Source organism: Rhamphochromis sp. 'chilingali', assembly GCF_963969265.1.
Source record: "Rhamphochromis sp. 'chilingali' genome assembly, chromosome: 16".
Taxonomy (NCBI): domain Eukaryota; kingdom Metazoa; phylum Chordata; class Actinopteri; order Cichliformes; family Cichlidae; genus Rhamphochromis; species Rhamphochromis sp. 'chilingali'.
Window position 1 is genome coordinate 29,799,396 of NC_137943.1, and position 19,890 is coordinate 29,819,285.

General features: G+C 40.7%; 1 protein-coding gene across 4 annotated transcripts in view; it reads right to left on the bottom strand.

The window, feature by feature from the left end:
* Nucleotides 1-19,890, bottom strand: part of pard3ab (par-3 family cell polarity regulator alpha, b) — a 251,220-nt gene that overhangs the window by 160,059 nt on the left and 71,271 nt on the right. For all 4 annotated transcript variants that reach the window (XM_080861497.1, XM_080861495.1, XM_080861494.1 and 1 more), the window contains exon 3: nt 3,586-3,769. In XM_080861497.1, coding sequence (XP_080717623.1) covers nt 3,586-3,769 — 184 coding nt within the window. The remainder of the gene's footprint in view (nt 1-3,585; nt 3,770-19,890) is intronic.

Consider the following 19,890-nt stretch of genomic DNA (forward strand, 5'->3'; position numbering starts at 1 on the left):
CTGGTCGCTATGGTAATGGGTAAATATTTCTTTCAAAATAAGACACACAACTACAAGGGAAAAGACCCAGGGAAACTGAGTTAACGATAAAAAACCCGAAAACCATAAATTTCACACCTGAGCCTCAACTCTTGCGGATCGGTACCGGTCCCCGGGGGTTGGGGACCACTGCTCTAAGCCATGATTACGGTCCCCATACAGCGTACTTTGATGTATGTCAAATGTATGATGTATGCAAAAAGTTCCTCAAATAATTTTTTTTTGCTACACCCTCCTGGTCTTCATTACAGCTAGTTCACACAAAACAAATGATGCTTCTTCATCCCCGACACAAACAGAGCTCTGTTTTTACCTTCGTCTATTCATATCAGGTTGTTTTGGGGATTTTTACCATTTGCACCAGTGTGATATGGAGTGAAATCATTTTATGCCCAATTTTTGTTGTTTTGTTAGTTGACACGGGTCAAAGCAGCAGTCACGCTGTGAGATGGCCAACCTTCATTTGATCCCAGGCCATCTCTGATCACAAGACAAGATGCAACAGCCAACTTTCACAATCACTGTGCAACAAAAGACTACTGCTCTGGAGGGAAAAAAAGTAAGTAAGTAAGTAAAATTTTATTTATATAGCACATTTCTAGATAGAAATCACAAAGTGCTTTACAAGATATAACAGATTATAAAAAACAAAAAACAAACAAGATACAAACAAAACTAAAGAAATCATCACAATTATTTCACTTTGATCATCTCTCATGTGGAATAGCGCAAAATCACACAGGGTACACCAAGCTCAGTTTTTTTGCTATGTTCAAAAAGACAATCTTTTTCAAGTTGGCATCTGAAAGCCTCACACATCCACAACAGTAGTATTGTCCCTTAATTATTATTTTCTTATCTGCAGAGGTTTTTCCATTTAACAAAGCCAAGAAAATAACATCAATCCATTTGTGAATTTCGATAGAGCTCTCTGTCTAATAAGCTTAATCATTTTTCTTTTAAGCTCCTGGGCCGAACAAGAAAACTGGCAAAGCCCCACAGAGTCCAGCGCTTCTCATCTCCTCTTCTCTCCAACATAAATCAGTGATTGAAAGCTAGTCTCATTAGGGTGCTTATGAAAAAAATAATCGAATTCTTTCTCTTCCATGTCAGACATTTTTCTTAAAACCCATTAAAATTCAGCTGATGAGATTCTGAGTCGTCAATTAAGCAGGGTTAGAATTTATTATGAAGAAAGTTAAATTGGACGTATCTGGCAGGTGTGATTGTAGCAGAGATGTCAATTTCTTACTGAAAATTCACAATCAGCATTCTCATCCAGAAACGCAATTAGGGCTAAAGTGACCTCCGTCACACTGTGTGTGTGTGTGTGTTATTGAGACCAAGAGAAAAGGAAAATTGTGCTGTCTCTGTCAGTCAATGCTATTTCAAAGGTCATTAGTGAATAAGACAGTAGAGGGCTTTGGTGCTAATTAAAAGACAGTAATGAAAAAAAAACTCCTTTTAACTTTTACTCTTTCTGATAACTACACATAAAGGTGCTCGACACATCCAGTCTAGAGGTAAACAAGCTCTATGCTAAAAGTGAAAAATCTTAATCAAACTTCTAGTTTAGTGCAGGAGCCTACTTTACAGTGCTGCTGTGATCACTACATGCTAACACACTAATTCTCTGTTTAAATAAGACTGAGCTAGCTAGCTAGCATTAGCATTAGCTGACAACTACCCGCCTCCAAAAGAGACCACAAAAACGCAGCACCAACAAACAAATAAATACAAAGAGAAAAAGAAAGGCAAACATGAGCCTTCGATTTGTTTTAATACAGTCTGTAACTATAGATTTACTTTAATATCTTTTTGTCTGCATCCTATTCATTAAAAAAAAAAAAACAAAAAAAAAAAAAAACCTTGGTATGAATTAGACGCATTTCTTTTGGACCAAAAAAATATTTTGAATTTATGATTTTCTCTATTTTTGTTATTCAATTTTATATTAATAAAACCATATTTTTTTATATCAACTGTATTCAATAGACGGTGAAGAGAGGACAGGAAAGCAGGGGCAGACATGCGGCAAACAGTGTTGCCAACTCCTCAGTAAGGAAAATCGCTATTGGCTGTCCTAAAAGTTGCTAGAAGTCGCTAAATGACGTCACTGCCTAATTTGCATAATTGGTCATGCTAATATAATTGTAACCTACGTTGTTGGAGAGAGAAATAACATCAGGGAAGAGACATAAAGTGAGTAAAAAACATCCTAAATGCATTTAGAATTTACTTAGAACTACAAATTAAATTTATTTTAGCAATTATTGTTTTTTGTAATGTCACAATTCCAACCCTGCTCCTTTATCTGGGCTTGGACCGGCAAAAGTGGCCCGAAATAGGCGCTCTGGTGGAGTTACACTGTGTGTGTGTGTTTATAAGTAGTTTTAAACCTGATCCACAAAACAGCATAACAGTAAAAGAAGAACTGACTGCGTTACAGTCAGTGCGGGAGCAGCGGCTTCGCTCATGCGCGATTCATTTGCAGTTCGGACGCATAGGTGTGAACATCTTCTGCCCTGATAGCAGCTGGGGGAGGACTATCCTCCGCCCGTGAGCGCTTTGGCACGGGTGAGGTGCCCCCGGCAGCACCCGCTGCTTGTTGAGAGTAAAAGCGATACGCGCTTTCACGTCAAAAAGTCGTCATAAATAAGTCTCCAATAACACCAGAAAAAAGTCGCCAGATTTGTCGCTAGTCGCTTTTTTAGAAAAAAAAAAGTCGCTAAGGGGGTCTGAAAAATCGCTAAATATAGCGACAAAGTCGCTAAGTTGGCAACACTGGCGGCAAAGGGCTGCAGGTAGGACTCTACACTAACCCGGGCCAGCTGCTCTCAGCTGCATGGCATGTGGTCGCCCGCTCAACGTACTGAGCTAAACTGGCGCCCATAAAACCATAATTATTAATTATTCTAATACAAATAGAAGGAACACTTCTTTCACTTTAGGTAGTCTGATAAAAATATGGACGGGTGGTGACGGTTGTCTTTCTGTATATTTGCGTGTACATGTTTGCTTGCTTCTGTGCAAAAGATCTCGCTTGATCCGAATTGACAAATCACCTACACGAGTCACTTTCCCATCCAAACTAAGAGTAATTGCAGTAGAAGAAGCGACTTGGCCAGCGAAACTGCAGAGGTGAATGGCCTCAGCGTCACATTTGATTTAGGAGGCAGCGAATAGAACCAATTAGCCACTTTGGCCGGGGATCAAACGGCTATCTGTGTCTGAAAAAAAAAAAAAAAAAAGGCACCTCCTGTCCAATTAACAAAATTTATGAACAGGGCGACGGTACGGCTGGGACGTGATAAGGTGATTTGTTGTGTTTTCTCTATACTGCTGTGGTTGATGACATTTGACTCCAATGAAGATGATAACGTGAGGAATATAAGACGAACTGAATTAAATATTAATCAGCCAATGTTGCAGTTCCTGATTGTATCTTTAGGGTAATGATCCATCTGTCAAAATAATGCATGCCTGTGCTAATAACCCTAATGGTATTTGATCCAGAAACGCGTGTTCTCCAGTCTCGCGACTTACTGGTGCGCAGGGCCGAAGGCGTGACCTCAATCTCGCTGGCGGCCTGGTAAGGCTGGAAAGCAGAGGCTCCGCTGCCTGCGCTGAGGTCTGCAGCAAACAGGTCGGGGCTCTGGGTGCCTGTGGAGCTGGCACTGGTGCCATCACCGCCATGATGGGGTTCCTGTTCATCATATATAGCTATTAACTGCAGGAAAAAGGAAAAACAGAGGAGAGAGCACAAAAGGTCAGATTTCAGAAATATGTAGCGTAATGTTACACCGCAGTATCGAAGTAATATGGCACAGGAAAAATATATATATTTTTAACTTTATGGAATGACAATGCTTAGCTGTAATCTGGATATAGAGAACAATTACAAAGAAGGTGCAATGGCAGGAAACAAAAAATGATAAACATCTAAAAAGAAGAAGATGATAATGATGAACGACTCTTTTGTAGCAATACCTACTCATTTTCCCTCAGACTTGAAATTAAGCAGCATTCATGCATTTCCCCCCATATTTAAAACTACACGGGAAAGGAGAGACTTCATTATCTGCAAATCTGATTTTAATCCATTTAATCCAGGAAGAGGCAAATAAGAATAATTAAAACACAGCACACTGTGTGATTTTTGAAGGTAGGCATTAACACCAACTGAACCACACTGGCTCAAAAATCAGTCCTACTGGGTGTAATCAGGAAGTCCAAATCATAGCTGGTGTTCTATAAATGTAGAAGTGGCTTCCCTGAAAATGTGCACAGATAAATAGAAGCCATGGTGGTCCTTCTCGGCTCAAATGCACGGGGACCGCACATAAAGTCCAAAGGAAAATTGAGGTGATTTAGACCCCCCCCCCCATTTTATTCTATGACAGAGACACACTCATTATGTCCAATCATATTCTCCCTCCACTCAAAAAGCTTCGTCTTTCACTCCACGTCTTTATGTTCAAAGACCTCACAGATCTGATTAATTCCAGCGTCTGCAGAGTCCCTTTATTAGATTAAAGATTACATTCATGCCATCTCTCTGCGACTCCCACTAGGCCGGCGTATGTGCTCAGCTGGCTTCAGTTAGCTGAGGAGAAAATGAAAAATCCATCCAACACGTGCCAATTTGAGGGATGTGATCCGAGCGTCCCTCGAGGTGAGATCTGATGCAGAAGCATGACTGTGATAAGGTTTGCCCCTAATGCACAAAATATTAACCACATTCAAAACTAGCACACGTGCTCAACCGCTCAAACATCTTCAAGACATCACTTCACTTTATCTGGGTTTATTGACATGATCCTAACCAAAGGAAACGCCTGAACTTTAAAGAAAAACTGACCAAAAGCAGCTAGTCACAGACAACATACTAATTTCACCTCAAGGAAAATATATATATTTTAAAAATACCATGCTGTGTGTGAAATAAAGATATGTTTTTGCAAGGGCTCTTTGAAGATCAGTAATAAGGGTTTCCAGGTTTATCGATTTTATTTAGCGTCAGAAATAGATTTTCCTCTTAGAGGAAGAGTTTCAAATGAAGCCAGTTTAACATTTATAAGAGGAGGGAATTCAAAAGGAGAAGCATTTCACTTCTTCGAAGCAAGCAGTTCTTTAATCAACAATTTTAGTTGCATATGCATCATGAATACTGCTTTTAATATCATGGGCTAGAGCTAATCAGTAAGGTAACACTCAGGAGTATGAAAGCAAAACAATCACTACAAGCGAAGGTGTCTACATAAGAAGCCTCGCTTCGACTGCAGTCGGAGGAGAAAATCTTTTATACTAATCTCAGGAAGTTCTGATCTTACACCGTGCAGAAACACGGTCTAATTTCACTACGGGCAACCAAGAGAGAAGTTCAGTGTCAAACTGACCCAATTCTGATCAGCGATGACAAGAGTCCATCGCAAGCGCTCAAGTGCAAGTGGTCACACCGGGACATCCAAGCAGCGATTTAAAAAACAGCCGCCACTCAAACCAAGGTCGAGGGGCGCCACTGGAGAAATGACCAAAGAAGATCAGCCAAATTTCTATTCCATGCGGTTTTTGACTTTTTTATGGGCATAGACGGGGAACTAAAGGGTCACACCTCGCCGTTTATGAACGTATGGTACAAAATGACTGGAGGGTTCTTTTAAAAGTAGTATATTTGTACGTAACGTATGACTAAAATAAATGAAACCAATTCCATGGTGGAGTCGTTGTGTGTCTATTGCTTCAATGATTCTCACAAGTAACATCAAAGTCCAAACATCATCTTCATCACACTAAAGATGAAAAGAAATTGTAAGCACAAAATATTAACACTTCAAGACATTCAGGCTGCATACAGTGCAAATTAAAACACATCAAGTTCTCTAAATCACACACACACACGCGCACACACACACACGGACAAATAAAAAGAAATGCATTGATACACACACAATTACATCTAGAGACACAAAGACACCCACAGAATCCATTAAAACACACACACACCATTCAAATCCAACGACCATTTTTCCAGCACATTAAACCTTCATTTCAGCCACATTTAGCCTGAGAGCTGTGGAGTTTTATAGCTTGCTGGACAGGCTCCCCTGGTGAGAGAAACATACTCTCCAGGGCACACACACAAACTTAAAAACATTTACAGACCTCAACACTCATTTTTCCCCATTAGTCCCTTTACATAAACGCAAACACATTTACTTCGAATTACAGCTCGCTACAGCCAGAGGCTAATGTGAGCGCACGTTAATGAGGATTACAAAGGTCAAAGGGCGAGGCTATGTGTGCGCTGCAGAAGTAATGAAAGTGCCAATAAAGACAGAAAAGAAAGGAGAAGAGGTGAAAATAGTGGACTGACAAGTAAAACAGGTGTGTGTGCTCAGGTGCGAGCGTGTGTGCGCTTTAGTGAGACTCATGAGAAAAGGGAGTGTGTGCTGTGTGTTTGTAATTGTGTGTTTTATGTGTACAAATCTATATAAACCTGTGAGTGTAGTCTGCTGCTCCCTCATTAAAGCTCAGTTCACTCAGCAAACTCCCTGCCTCCCCGGGCTACTCCCCGAGGGCACCACAGAAGAAGAGCTCTCAACCCCATGTGCTTTTTCAGCCCATGTGGCTGTTATTACATGGTAATCGGTTCAGCTGCAGCGGGCACTAAAAATGTGTTCAGGCTGAGCTTACCTGATATCGCTCAAAGTAGAAATAATCTGCAGCAATTAGCATTGCAAAAATAAAAGCCGTACAGCGCTGGGATATCTGACAAAAAACAGCAGCAATCATAAAACCTGTTGAGACATACAAATATCTGCCGCTAAAGCCATTTTGGACAGATCGTTAATCACATTCGCCCATTATCCCTGACGCTTTTCTGCATTATTATTATTCTATGGCATTAAGCTCCCAGTCTTTGACGCCTGAAAAAGCCTGCAGGGACCTCAAAGTTTTTCGCATAATTTAAATTATTGAAACCCAGAAACAGTCACTGGAAGTATTTGCATTGCATTGTTTTCTACACGGCATACAAATTGCGCATGTACGGGACCATTTGCTTACAGTGAATACATCCATATGCAGATGAGTAGATAGTAATAAACATTTTTCAGTACAAAAACAAACGCTTGCTGCGGGGTACACCAATAAGACACAAACGTTGCAAGAGTGTAGCTGCTAAAAAAAAAAAAACACTTAACTAGCAAACGCGCCTCAAGCTTTCAGAAGGAACTGTCAGGAATAAATGCTGTTCAAGAAAAGTCCCCAAGAGTATTTTTTAAACCCCAAAATATGCATTCAAGCCTTAATTTGCATTCCCATGAAAAGCTTGTATCAGATTGCAGCAAGCGGCATGCGCCAAACTTTGGAAGGGTGGAATTATTTAAGTCGTAACAATATGAGCAGAAGATTGGTGGTTTGGAATGTCATATTTCCTACTAACATGTCCATCATTTGAATGCAGCACAAGACTTCAAGCTTAATGTTCCGCTCGAGTGTCATACGTAACGCTAAAATGCACAGTAAAGTAAAAATGTTTAAACAAAAATTAAAAATACATTACTTATAATCCGAGTTGACTTTCAGTGTCTCGGTGGATTTGGCTTTTGGCTGCTATTACTTTACACGCTGAATAAGGTCAAAGGGAACATCAGCTGTTGCCAGACTTCCCTTGGAAACTGACCAAACATGGGTTTTAAATAAGTGAATATGCCGTAGCTTCAGCAGTACAGGGCAGCGTTGTGACTGACAGATGCTCCCTCGAGGTTACGTGTTATTTCTGTCGGAGGTTTTGAATTGTTGTCTGCGAGCTAAGAAACAGCCCCGAGTCAAAGCTAATTGCTGAGGTTTGTTGACAAGCACAGCCCTGACCCTGCCACAGGAGAGCTGCTTAAACGCATAGGAGCGCACGCTCACAGGCACACACACACACACACACACACACAACAACACAAGGGTGACATCCAATTAGCAAGGTTCTGAGAAAAACAGAGGATGTAGAGTGAGAATTAGGTGTTGATTGGTCTGTGGAACTGTGTCAATATGTTGAAGACAACAAAAATAAATATGTAACCTGCTGTTTGCAAGGCACTATGTGTATTTTTCACTTGTCTTTCAAAGTAAGAGTACTTATCGAAAACACAACTACATTTGCAACTTTTCCTTTATGTAACTTGCCATTTGTGTTATTAAGAATCTAATAATAACAAAAGAAATATGAAACTAAAGGACTTCAGATTAAAGGAAAGAACTTTTATGGTAATTATAAAATCCAAATGAAAATGATTTGCAATCCATCCGGCTTTATTATGTGCTACATTTCTGCATAGCTCTGCAATTACACCTGCAAAACTCGAGTTGACCTGAGGTTTCTATGCACTGCTGATATTCTTGCCCACTGAGCTGAGCAGAATAAATCAGAGATGGAGCTAACAGTAAACACTGCAACACACTAGGGCTGCCACGATTAGTCGACTAGTCACGATTACGTCGACTATCAAAATCGTCGACGACTGATTTAATAGTCGACGCGTCCTTTGAAACTTTGTAAGATCACAAAAGACACAGGAATAAGTAGTAGGATTTCAGAGTGTAATAACGGACTGAAACAGAAGATGGCAGCACTGCATCTACAAGGATGCCAGCTGCCGTTAAACCCCGAAGAAGAAGACTGTGTCCCAGAATTCATAGCAGCCCAGCTCAGTTTCCAACAATGGCGGCAGCTAGTTAGTTTTAATATTACTCTTATTATTCTTTCTGGGTCACAAAATAAACGTTTAACATATTTTCAGGCGAGAAAATATGTTAAACTGTGTAAACCTCAAATATCTGCTCAGTTTATCAAGACACCACATATTTTCAAAAGCGCTCCGACGTTTTCGGAGACGTCTGTTACCCACTAGCTCGATAGCGAGCCGGGGGCAAGGCTCACTAGAGCCCGTGAGAACACCGGACTCCCGGCAAATCGTTTTCAAACCCACCGCCGTCTTTCGCTACTCAGGTTAAACATATATAAGTCACTTAGATAACTTTAAAAATGTTATTGTTTGGCTTTTTTTTAGTATTTTATTTGTTCCTGAGTAAATCGGTTTGGCTGAGATTAAAGTTATAGTTTTTACACAGCTGAATAAACATCAAGCAGACAGCTGATCATCAGAAGTGTGAGATGCTCGAGAATATACTCCGGTGTCCCGTTATATTTTAGATAGGAAGGAGTTTATTAAACTTCACTGAAACAACCTGCAGATTTCATTAAAATTTAATAAACTATCATCTTGTCTTTATCTTTAGTTAGCACATACTTTAAACACTTAAAGCTGTAAGCTAATGATAGTTATATAAGAGCCGATGCTGCTGGTGCAATAAGCTGTACGTTTTACGTCCAATGGATGATTATCTGATTAGTCGACTAATCGCAAAAATGATCGGTGACTAGTCGACTATCAAAATAATCGTTTGTGGCAGCCCTACAACACACACACACACACACACACACACACACACACACACACACACACACACACACACACACACACACACACACACACACACACACACACACACACACACACACACACACAAAGAGCAGACCTAGATATAGACTAAGTTTGTACACAGACTGCTAGAGCTACGACAACCAGAAAATAGCACCTAGCAAGTCAGGAATATTACACATGGCGGTCACACTTGTCATAAGCTGGATCATGTTAGCAACAATGGGTGTATGCCAGGTGGAAAAAATGGCTGATTCTGGTCTTCATATGAACAAACAATAAATAAACAAATCAATCAATCAAAAACCAAAAAACCCAAGCAGATGACAGTTAAGAGTTAGCAAAGAGGTATTTTGGAACAATTTTCTCTAAAACATCCATCCATCCATCCATCCTCATCCGCTTTGTCCGGGGCCGGGTCGCGGGGGCAGCAGCCTAAGCAAAGAGGCCCAGACCTCCCTCTCCCCAGCCACCTCCTCCAGCTTGTCCGGGGGAATACCAAGGCGTTCCCAGGCCAGCCGAGAGATATAATCTCTCCAGCGTGTCCTGGGTCTGCCCCGGGGCCTCCTCCCGGTGGGACATGCCTGGAACACCTCACCCAGGAGGCACCCGGGGGGCATCCTTGTCAGATGCCCGAACCACCTCAGCTGGCTCCTTTCGATGTGGAGCAGCAGCTGCTCTACTCTGAGCCCCTCCCGGATGGCCGAACTTCTCACCCTATCTCTAAGGGAGAGGCCAGCCACCCTTCGGAGGAAGCTCATTTCCGCCGCTTGTATCCGCGATCTCGTTCTTTCGGTCACTACCCACAGCTCGTGGCCATAGGTGAGGGTAGGGACGTAGATCGACCGGTAAATTGAGAGCTTCGCTTTTACACTCAGCTCCCTCTTCACCACGACGGACCGGTGCAGCGTCCGCATTACTGCAGCTGCAGCCCCAATCCGTCTGTCGATCTCCGGCTCCCTTCTCCCATCACTCGCGAACAAGACCCCGAGATACTTGAACTCCTCCACTTGTGGCAGGAACTCATCCCCGACCCGGAGTGGGCACTCCACCCTTTTCCGACTGAGAACCGGCTGGTTCTCTAAAACAAGTCCAATAAAAACATAATTTGCTGACGGGCTGTACTGCCTCCCTAACATAATTTAAGTAAAGCCTCTGAAATGTTGGAAAAAGATGCAACTCTCTCTTCATTCTGTAAATCCCTTTTTAAAGCACAGATTGATGTCACATAGCAAAAATATAGCAGTACTGTGGCTAACACAGCAACAGTAAATTCTCAGGGAAACTTGTGTGCAACTGTAGAAATCACAGCATGGAATACTAGAGCAGTTATGAACTAATTCAGGTGAATCAGTTTAATCCAACTTTATTTACACACTGTAAAATCACAATAACAATGAGATAATATGTGTTAAGCAGATTTGCCAAACGCTGTCCTTCGATACCTTTATCAACTTGTATCCCCTTTCTTGCACTTAGATTCCTTTATATACTCAAAAACTAACAATTACTGAAGAGCAAATTACAGTGGAAAGTGTGAGTCAGCCCACTTTTCAGCAGTCACTTTCAGCTCGTAAATCATCATCATAACTCTGGCTAGAACAATATGCTGGCAGCGGGGCCAGAGAGAGGAAACCAGAGGTTTCTCAAAGGGGAATTAATCCTCACGGATGTGTGTTGGGGAGAGGATTGAATTTAGCAAGACGCAGTCACCGCTTGTGCCACATCAGCAATTGCCCATTTTTATTTCATCGAAATTCCCCAGGCTTTTGCGGTGCGACCGTCCAAAAGTTACACTTGCCTTAGTTCTGGCTATCAACTCCAAAACATAAATCTTTCCAAGTTGAGCCTCCATCTATCGAGCGTTTGATTTATTCCCCCGTCACATAAAATAACGTCAAGTCATTACAGTTTCACACAGAATTATATTACATCAACAGACCGCATTTTCCCTCATGTCAAGCTCCACATTGCATATCCTCTGTTCTTTCATAAGATTTATTTAATCTAAACTGTATATATCAATAAACGCAGACGCATAAAACGAAAGTGAGCTCGACTGATTATTTGAGCAGAGGGGAAATTATGCTTGTCATACACACTGCAAATGACGAGACGTTGGATCCTGACACGATACCAAATGTGTCACTGAAATTATAAATGAAAGACAGGATTAAAAATGGTGATAAAACTGATTATTTTTATTATTAGTGATTTTCATTTTAACAAATTCTCTCTTTATGTGTTAACTCTCTAATGCATGGGCACTGCTCGTCAAATTACAAGCAGACACTGGTATCTTAGATTGTTATCTACTTTCACAGGTCCCAGTTTGCGTTTATGTTCTGCTGGTTTGGTGCACTGACAGTCCAGAATGAAGCTAAAGACTAAAAATGTAATAACGTATGAAAGGAATTGAAATTTTTCAGATATAAATATTGGTAGAAGGCTATTTCAAGCCAAAATCAAAGAGCTCAAACGTTTCTTTTTAGTTATTCTTCGCCATCAAAGATTACCCTGATTCTGGGAATCAAAACCTTTCAGTTCTTTGGCTTGCACTATACCAGTTTCAGACCAGGAAGTAAGAGGGCAAAAAGGACAACGTCAGCAAAATGAAGGAAGTAACCGCTAAACTTTCACCTACACAGCTGTGTAATCCAAAGCATGTCGTCCCGACTCTCCTCTCAGGTCAAGAAACAGCAGCCTGGAACAAATTTTCTTGGTTACACACTTTATGTCGAAAGTGCGAGGTTGCAACAGGCCTTTTCCCAAAAGCAACAGCCATCAAAGCCCTCACCATCAGCTAGCCAGAGCCAAAACCCACACGGTGCAGACAGGCAGTGACCAATGTTACTCCTGGGTCAGTATACCACAGTATTTATGAGAGGAGTTTAGTTTCAAAATGAGATATCTAGCGATGCGGGAAAAGACGAGACACACCATCAGTTTTAAAGAATGGTTGCAACTTAAAACCTCAGATGACAGTATGATAAAACTCCAAGTTTTTAAAAGATGAACTTTAGATCATTTCTTATTTGAAAATAGATATTTACTTTAAATATTTAAAAATGAAGCACATACTTATTTTGTCATTACATCCATTTCTTTCACTCATGAAATCTGAGGTTTGGGAAACAGGAGGAACACGATTCTTGACAGGTTCATTAGGTAAAAGCAGGAAACCGACTGTACATTATGTCTTTCTTTAGAACCCTAAAAAAGGTGAAAACGCTGTGACAAGAGTTATGGTTACATGGTTTCTGCTACATCAGTAACATATACATGAAGGCGGCGAGAGCAATTTATCAAAAGTAGGGAAAGAAGACGTTTGACTTGTAAACTGAGAGGTTCGTGAAAGTTTTTAATGTAGCTGGTGGTGGAAAGCTGTACGGCGAGGTCATATAAAAAGGTACATTATCACATATCTGGTAGGATATATGGTATTTTCCTCAGCTTTTATTAAAAAAAAGGAAAAGCATGTGGCTTAAAACACAGCCTCTGGTATGAATCCGAGACCTTTAGAACCAACTGGAACAGTAAAGACAGTCTTATTTCCCAGGACATTAAATACTGAAAATAGGGAGAACTGAGTGAAAATGGGGATGACGATGGTGGGGAATCTGGTAGGGAGTTAGGCCCCGATTATGAGATGTATTTGATGGTCTCGGAAAGGCAAATGCCGTTCGGTCTGCCTTCGCCACAGGATGTCTGTGGATGCAGATGGGATGTGCCAGGGGAACTGTACAGTAGTCACGGAGCGACAAAGAGTTAGCTGTTCCAAGCTGCTAAAAGTAAATCAGGTGACCTTGTTAAGAATAAGAATAAGAATCCTTTATTATCATTATGGGTTCACAGAATAAAAAATGTTAGATTACTTTCCCCAAATACATACTGTTGGCAGAAAGCTCACAAAAATGTTGTTTTTGTAATAGCTAGAAGCAAAAATCATTGGCAAAACTGAAATTTGATTAGTATCTAGCATCTGTGCCTGACTAATCAGTTTAGGGCAATATACAGAGGAGCCTGTCACTTCTAACTTGTCACGTACGGGTGCACGTAAACGAACCTCTTGGCATCACATATAAACACCAAGCTGCTCATAGTGTCTAAACCTAACCAATTCCGGTTTGTTCAAAGCTCCCACACACGACACAAATGATGGCCTTCCTCAACTACAACCTCCTGAGACTCCTAACGTAGCTTCTGTAGCTCTTTCAACAAGGACCGCTGAGGAATAGTGCATCAACGCAGGGACGACATCCTCCAATTAAAACACAGTGGAAAGTCTCATTATCACAATGAGTCCTATCTCACTTTGTGTGTAATAAATCTATCCTCCAAAAATATATATTTCTATTAAAAACGTCATAACTGACATCAGAGTACACTTGCTTTTCTAAAGCTTCCCTTTCAACACATCGCTGTCCTTGGAGCATTAAATGTGTATTCAGAGCCACTACTAGATTCTTGCATTAACTTCACAATGCAGTTAATGCAAGAAGTGCTGGATATAAAAGTGTTTAGTTATTCTGAAACACTCCTTCACAGTCACCAGATATCACTCTAATCCACTCACATCTACAAGGTTCAGAAACACAAATTTAAGACTTTGTGGGAAATCACTGGAGAAGAGCTCCCTGAGACTAGAGGAAGTTTTGTAAAGCAGATTCGAAGCGTGCACTATGAACGAAACAAATACGAAACACGTTTACTGCCCACAAACGCCACTTTTCCCTACATACTTTTACTTTGTTTTCTCGACAGTGTGCAATCCTTAATTACTTAAGTCTGCGTAAAATAGCGTAAAGTTCAAGATGTCTGATTGTTTAAAACTTTCTCTTGCTTTTTAATTTAATTTGACTCATTTTTGTACTCAGAAAAGAGTGTCGCAACAATTAGTCTTTGTGGAAAAGTGTTAATCTGAGCAGCACAAGCCAAAGGGGCAGTGGTTTGGATGTGTGACTGATGTGACTAAGATTAGCTGAGGTTGCCAGACGAGCAATGCAACCCCAAACTCCCACAGAGACTGGGTGAGCTCAGGCAGAGCACGCAGTAACCTTGACCTCAATGAGTTTCACAAAAAACACACAAAGGAGAAGGAGATGTATTAAACACAGGGGAAGGAGACCCGACACTGACCAGGTGCGAGCCAACCTTCCCAAACCTTTCAAACATCCACTCCAAAAAACACCTTCGTGCCGTTTCGTTCATTCAGTTTCTCATTCAAAACTCAATCTGACACAAAAACACATTCATTTGTGAGAAAGCACACATTTAGGATTACTGTGTAATAGAATTGGGGACAGCTCAGACCAGTGTGAAACAATCCCAGTCACACTGATGACCTACTATCCATTTCACTTTAATCCAGACAATAGAAAACATGTGGGGGGAAAGCAGTGTGCAGCCTGAGTCGAGGCCAAACGGACAAATGAAAACGGCAATCAGGCAGAGCCAGGAGGGAGTGAGGGAGCGAGGCGCTGAAGGTAATTCATTCTCCAAAATGAGAGCAGGGCTGAGCTGTGACTCGTATTCCCTGAAAGATACTCCCCTAGTACACCGCTTTTTACTCAACTCAAGTTCTACTGAACTTTGGCCACATGTACGGAAACAGTACTTGCAAAATATTTACTTTGCATAGCCATATACTTTTATCTTTGATTTCTTTTCTTAAATATAAACTTGAAGACAGGTTTTGGAAGACATTTGTCTTCTGATCTGATCTGAAGCATTGAGGTTTAATGGCAAGGAGGAAAGACATTAACAACAATGAAACAATTGTTGCTGCCCATCAATCAGGGAAGGATCATAAGGCCATTTCCAAACAATTTGGAGTCCATTATCCACATGTGAAAAACACTTAAGACAGTTGCTAATTATCCCTGGATTGGCAAATTCACCCCATTGGCAGACTGTGAGATACTCAGATAAACTGGAAAAAAACTCAAGAGCTACAACTCAGACTCTGCAGGCCTCGGTTAGCACGTAAAATATTAAAGTTCATGGCTTGTTTGGAAAGGTTATGGCGTTATGGAACAGTATTCTTTGGACAGACAAGACCAAAGTCAAGGTGCATGGACATCATGCACAGTGTCATGTTTGGCAAAACACCAAAGAACATATCAGCACAAACACCTAATACCAACCATCAAGCACAGTGATGGTGAAAAAGGAAAGAATCAAGGTGTTGCAATGACCCAGTCATGTCCAGACCTCAACCTGACTGAAATGCTGTTGTTTATAGAAGCCAAGCAGGTATAGAAGCAGGTGACCCACATAAGGCTTCTCCAAAGGCTCAGGTTTAAACCTCCCATTCTCTCCACTAATATGGCTTAGACATTTTAGCCAGGCTGCTGGAGAGGACAGTCCATCCATTAGTCAAACCTCAGAGGAGAAACAGTGTGGCTGCAGTGATGCTGCTGCCGTACCAGTCAGTGTTCTTTATTGCTGTATTTAAATCACTTTGGTGAAAACGTATTGCCCCTCCAAATTCATTTCAGTAATTACTTAATGAATACCTACAAACTAGTTATTTATGACTCAATTATTTGATGTATTATTCTTTTACAATCATTTAAATCTGGTTATATGAAATAAAAGATTTTTTCTATCGACTCCCACCGTGGAGTTTTATTTCAGGCTCATCTTCTCTTGTCAAATTAGAGAAGCCTTGTTCTCAACTGAGCCCCATCTGCTCATTCACTTACCTGCGACAACTAAACTGACTATTCTGGATATCTGAGCTTTAAAAAAAACAACAACACTGAGAGTGCGGACAGTCTTTCAGCTGGGTGAGAAGTGTGTTTAATTTAAGCTGCTGAAAGCTGATAGATGTTGATACAGCACAAAAAAAGAAAGAAAAAAAATCCAAGTGAATAGAAACACACAGACCATTTCCTATGGCCAAAAACCTGATACTGCACGCTGAACCCATTACTGAAACCTCTGTAAGAGTTAAATATCCTCTGGTTTGGTGGGTAGAGCAAAATACATCTATCGGCATGAGCACAGCTTCGTTTCTCATTGAGGCTGCCCGCTCTAAAAACAAAATAATCTCCATCATCATCAACTTATCACTCATGTCATTGACTGCTTTATATACGTTGTATTCACACTTAGCCAATTTAGAATCACCAACTCCTTAACATTCATGTCTTAGAACTGTGAGAGGACCCCAGAGTAAGGCTGCACCACCACTCTGACAAGTTTGGTGTATATACACTAACAGCAGGCAGATTCTGGTGTTCACTGTAAACTACAGACTGCAGGAGGAGTTCCTTCTATTTCAATATTACTGGAAGTACAAACTAGCCCTGACCACTTCTTCAAACTTAAAATCATTTTGTAACAAATATATACATAAATTCAGTTGTTAGATATCTAAACATTCAGTCCCCACTAACATTCTTACCCAAACTGGCCTACTTTTTTTAAAATCAGCTGTCCAGGACTAAAAGGTTTTGGATCTTGAAATCATGTTTTCTGATATGAAATCCCCACACAGTTGTACCGAGCTCGGAGGCCGTTTCTGCAGAATAAACCTTGTGAGCTATGGACAGTTTTTCACACAGCAGCTTCAGGGCCGAACTGTGTGGTGATCCGTCTCTATCATTTCAGTTACCAGAGTAAACAACCCAGACAAGCCAGTGCTGCTGGCTAAAAGAAAATATACAAAATAGCACAAGGAAAATCGGTTAGTCTGCTCAGCAATGCTCACTGATATATTGTGCACTGTATCTGGTGAACCAGTTGTATATTTGTAAAGTAACCACGACTGATCGTTTTAGCTCTTACCTTTGTGAGCCTAAAGGAAAGGTCACTCCATTTTTAAGCTCAACATAAATTTTTGGAACTCACGTTAGACTAAATAACAAGTAGAAAACCAAGCCTGAACCGAGCACACCCCAGCCTAACATATCCTTGTGAAACCTGATCTGACGGAGATGGCACCGACACACTTTACGTCCTGTATTGATCACCACTCCTGCCATCAAACAGAGAGATAAGGAGATAAAGATGAGGCTGAAAAGCAAACGGGGACTCCTTTAATTGAACGGCCACACAACGGGGTGTGTGTGTGCGTGTGTGTGTGTGTGTGTGCGCGCGCGCGTGCGTGCGTGCGTGCGTAGATAAGCTGGTTCTGGGTTCTGGGTTGAGGGGGTTGTAAGCTAGCAAACTAATGAGCACCATACATCACATGCTATCACTGTTAATCACACTTAGGGCTATATTTAGCCATTTAGCTTTAATTACCCGTTTTCCATAGAGGTAATCAGTACTTAGTAGGGAACACGTAGCAGGCGATACTGAGTCTAGGTCTGTGTGTGGACGTTTACGTTTATAGGTGTGTTTTAAGTAAGACAATCTACATGAAAATAAGAGCTCTTGGGAGGAACCTGTGGCTCTCACCATAAACTCATAAAGCTAACAGGTCATCTTAGGTTTCAGTGCCACAGTCCTTGCAATTGCTTTGGTTGCTAGATGGTTGCAACAGTCGCCAAAAATCTTCATGAAAGGCGCTCACTTGTGTGAAAACTTTGCTTTAAGAAGAGTGTATTTTACTTTGAAACCAAATGGTGTCCATTTCCTGTGTTGCACTTTTCACAGTTTCATTACTGCTTAGTGAGTAATTTGCAAATATTTACAGACAAGTTGGCGTCTTCCACTCACCCTACAGCAACTTGCAACCCCAAGGAGGTGTTTGGTACTGTACAGTATCCCACTTGCTTGCTGTTGTTATCACCTAGTAAGCAAACGTCTAGCATCCACTTGTTAATCAGTTGTAGAGTAGACACTTTTCCCACACTTATAGCACATATTTACACACCAGTGGTTGCAGGGATCACCAACAGGTCTCTAGCAGCACCTGGATGATGCTTTAGCAGTAATTTCACGACGACTCCAAGCAACCTTGAGCAACCAACTGGTCAGGGAATACACATTTTTGGCATCATGAACAGTGGTTGTCAGATGGACCTTCGGTTAAAAACTCATGAACTATGGCTACAGAAATCAAAACACCAATCACTTACAGCCAACCAGTTACTTACACTTACTTACAACTACTTTGAGATTACATAAAAAGGTCTAAATTCAAATTTGAAAGACATTAATAGACATTCCTTGTTTATGTTTTGCTGTGATGGCTTCCATTTTCATGAGAAAACACACATTTCTTCAACTTAAACAACGGCTTTTCCCCTTTAGCTGACAAAAAAAAAAAAAAAAAAAATGTGTAAAGTGTAGAACAAAGGTCTTACTTTTCCTCCATGTGCCTATTTCACGATAACAATCGTGTTATTCATTTTACTCCCATTACGTAATATGAGAAACAGACAGCACACTTACTGGATGTGTCCTGAAAAAAAAGAGAAGTAAACAGGTGACTCTAGGGCTGTTCAATATAATGATATATATCGGATGACGATATAAAAACATCTATCATTTCATTTTACACTATCGTTTGTTTCATGGTGTCGCAAAATAAACTGTTTACGACAATATTTTTTCACCGTTTTGATGGTCACTGTAGTGGCTATATTAATTTCTTAAAGTTCTCTCTTTCTCTTATATTTAATATAACCACACTACAGACGGACTAGCGCCTGTTTTTATGCGTTGTCGTTAGCAACAACGACAGTAACACCATTGCGTGTCCGCGTGTTTATGTACCACATAAACATTTCACAATAAAGCTCAAGATCCTGTTGAGACTTTTCAAAATAAACTGAATCACTGAAAGAGCAGATTATTTAAGGATGAGAAGTAAAAAAAGAGCCGCCAGGTGCTAAAAAATAAACCTTAGACTCAAACGTTAGAACAGGCTGTTCCCTGCAGCACGCCGTGTAACAAATACTCACAAAGAAAACCTCGGCTGCTACAACTTATGTCTAAAAATGTATCGCTTCATGCATCGGTTAAAACACTCGACTCCAGCTACATGACGCACAGCTGGAAACACTTCACGCAAGTCGAGCTGCCTGAGATTCACAGAAAATGTTACATTTTTGTGATTTATATCGTTATCGGGACGATAGATGTCTTATATCGGGATATGAGATTTTGGTCATATTGCACAGCCCTAGGTGACTCAGGTACAACAAAGGGTTTTTTTTTTTTTTTAATTTGTTTTTTTAAAAAGGGGGTAAAAAAAAAATGGCTGCATAAGATGTAAAAATGTAGATGCAAAACACAAAGAAAGAGAAGTGTGAGGAAAGAAAAAAAGAATACGTTTGGATGGAAGAAGCTAGAGAGGGGAGAAAAGGAAGAAAAAGGAAGGAATAGATAAGAAAAGGACAAGGAGCAAGGAGATGATGGGGTTAGCAGAAGAATGAAGAGGAAGTGGGTGAAAGGA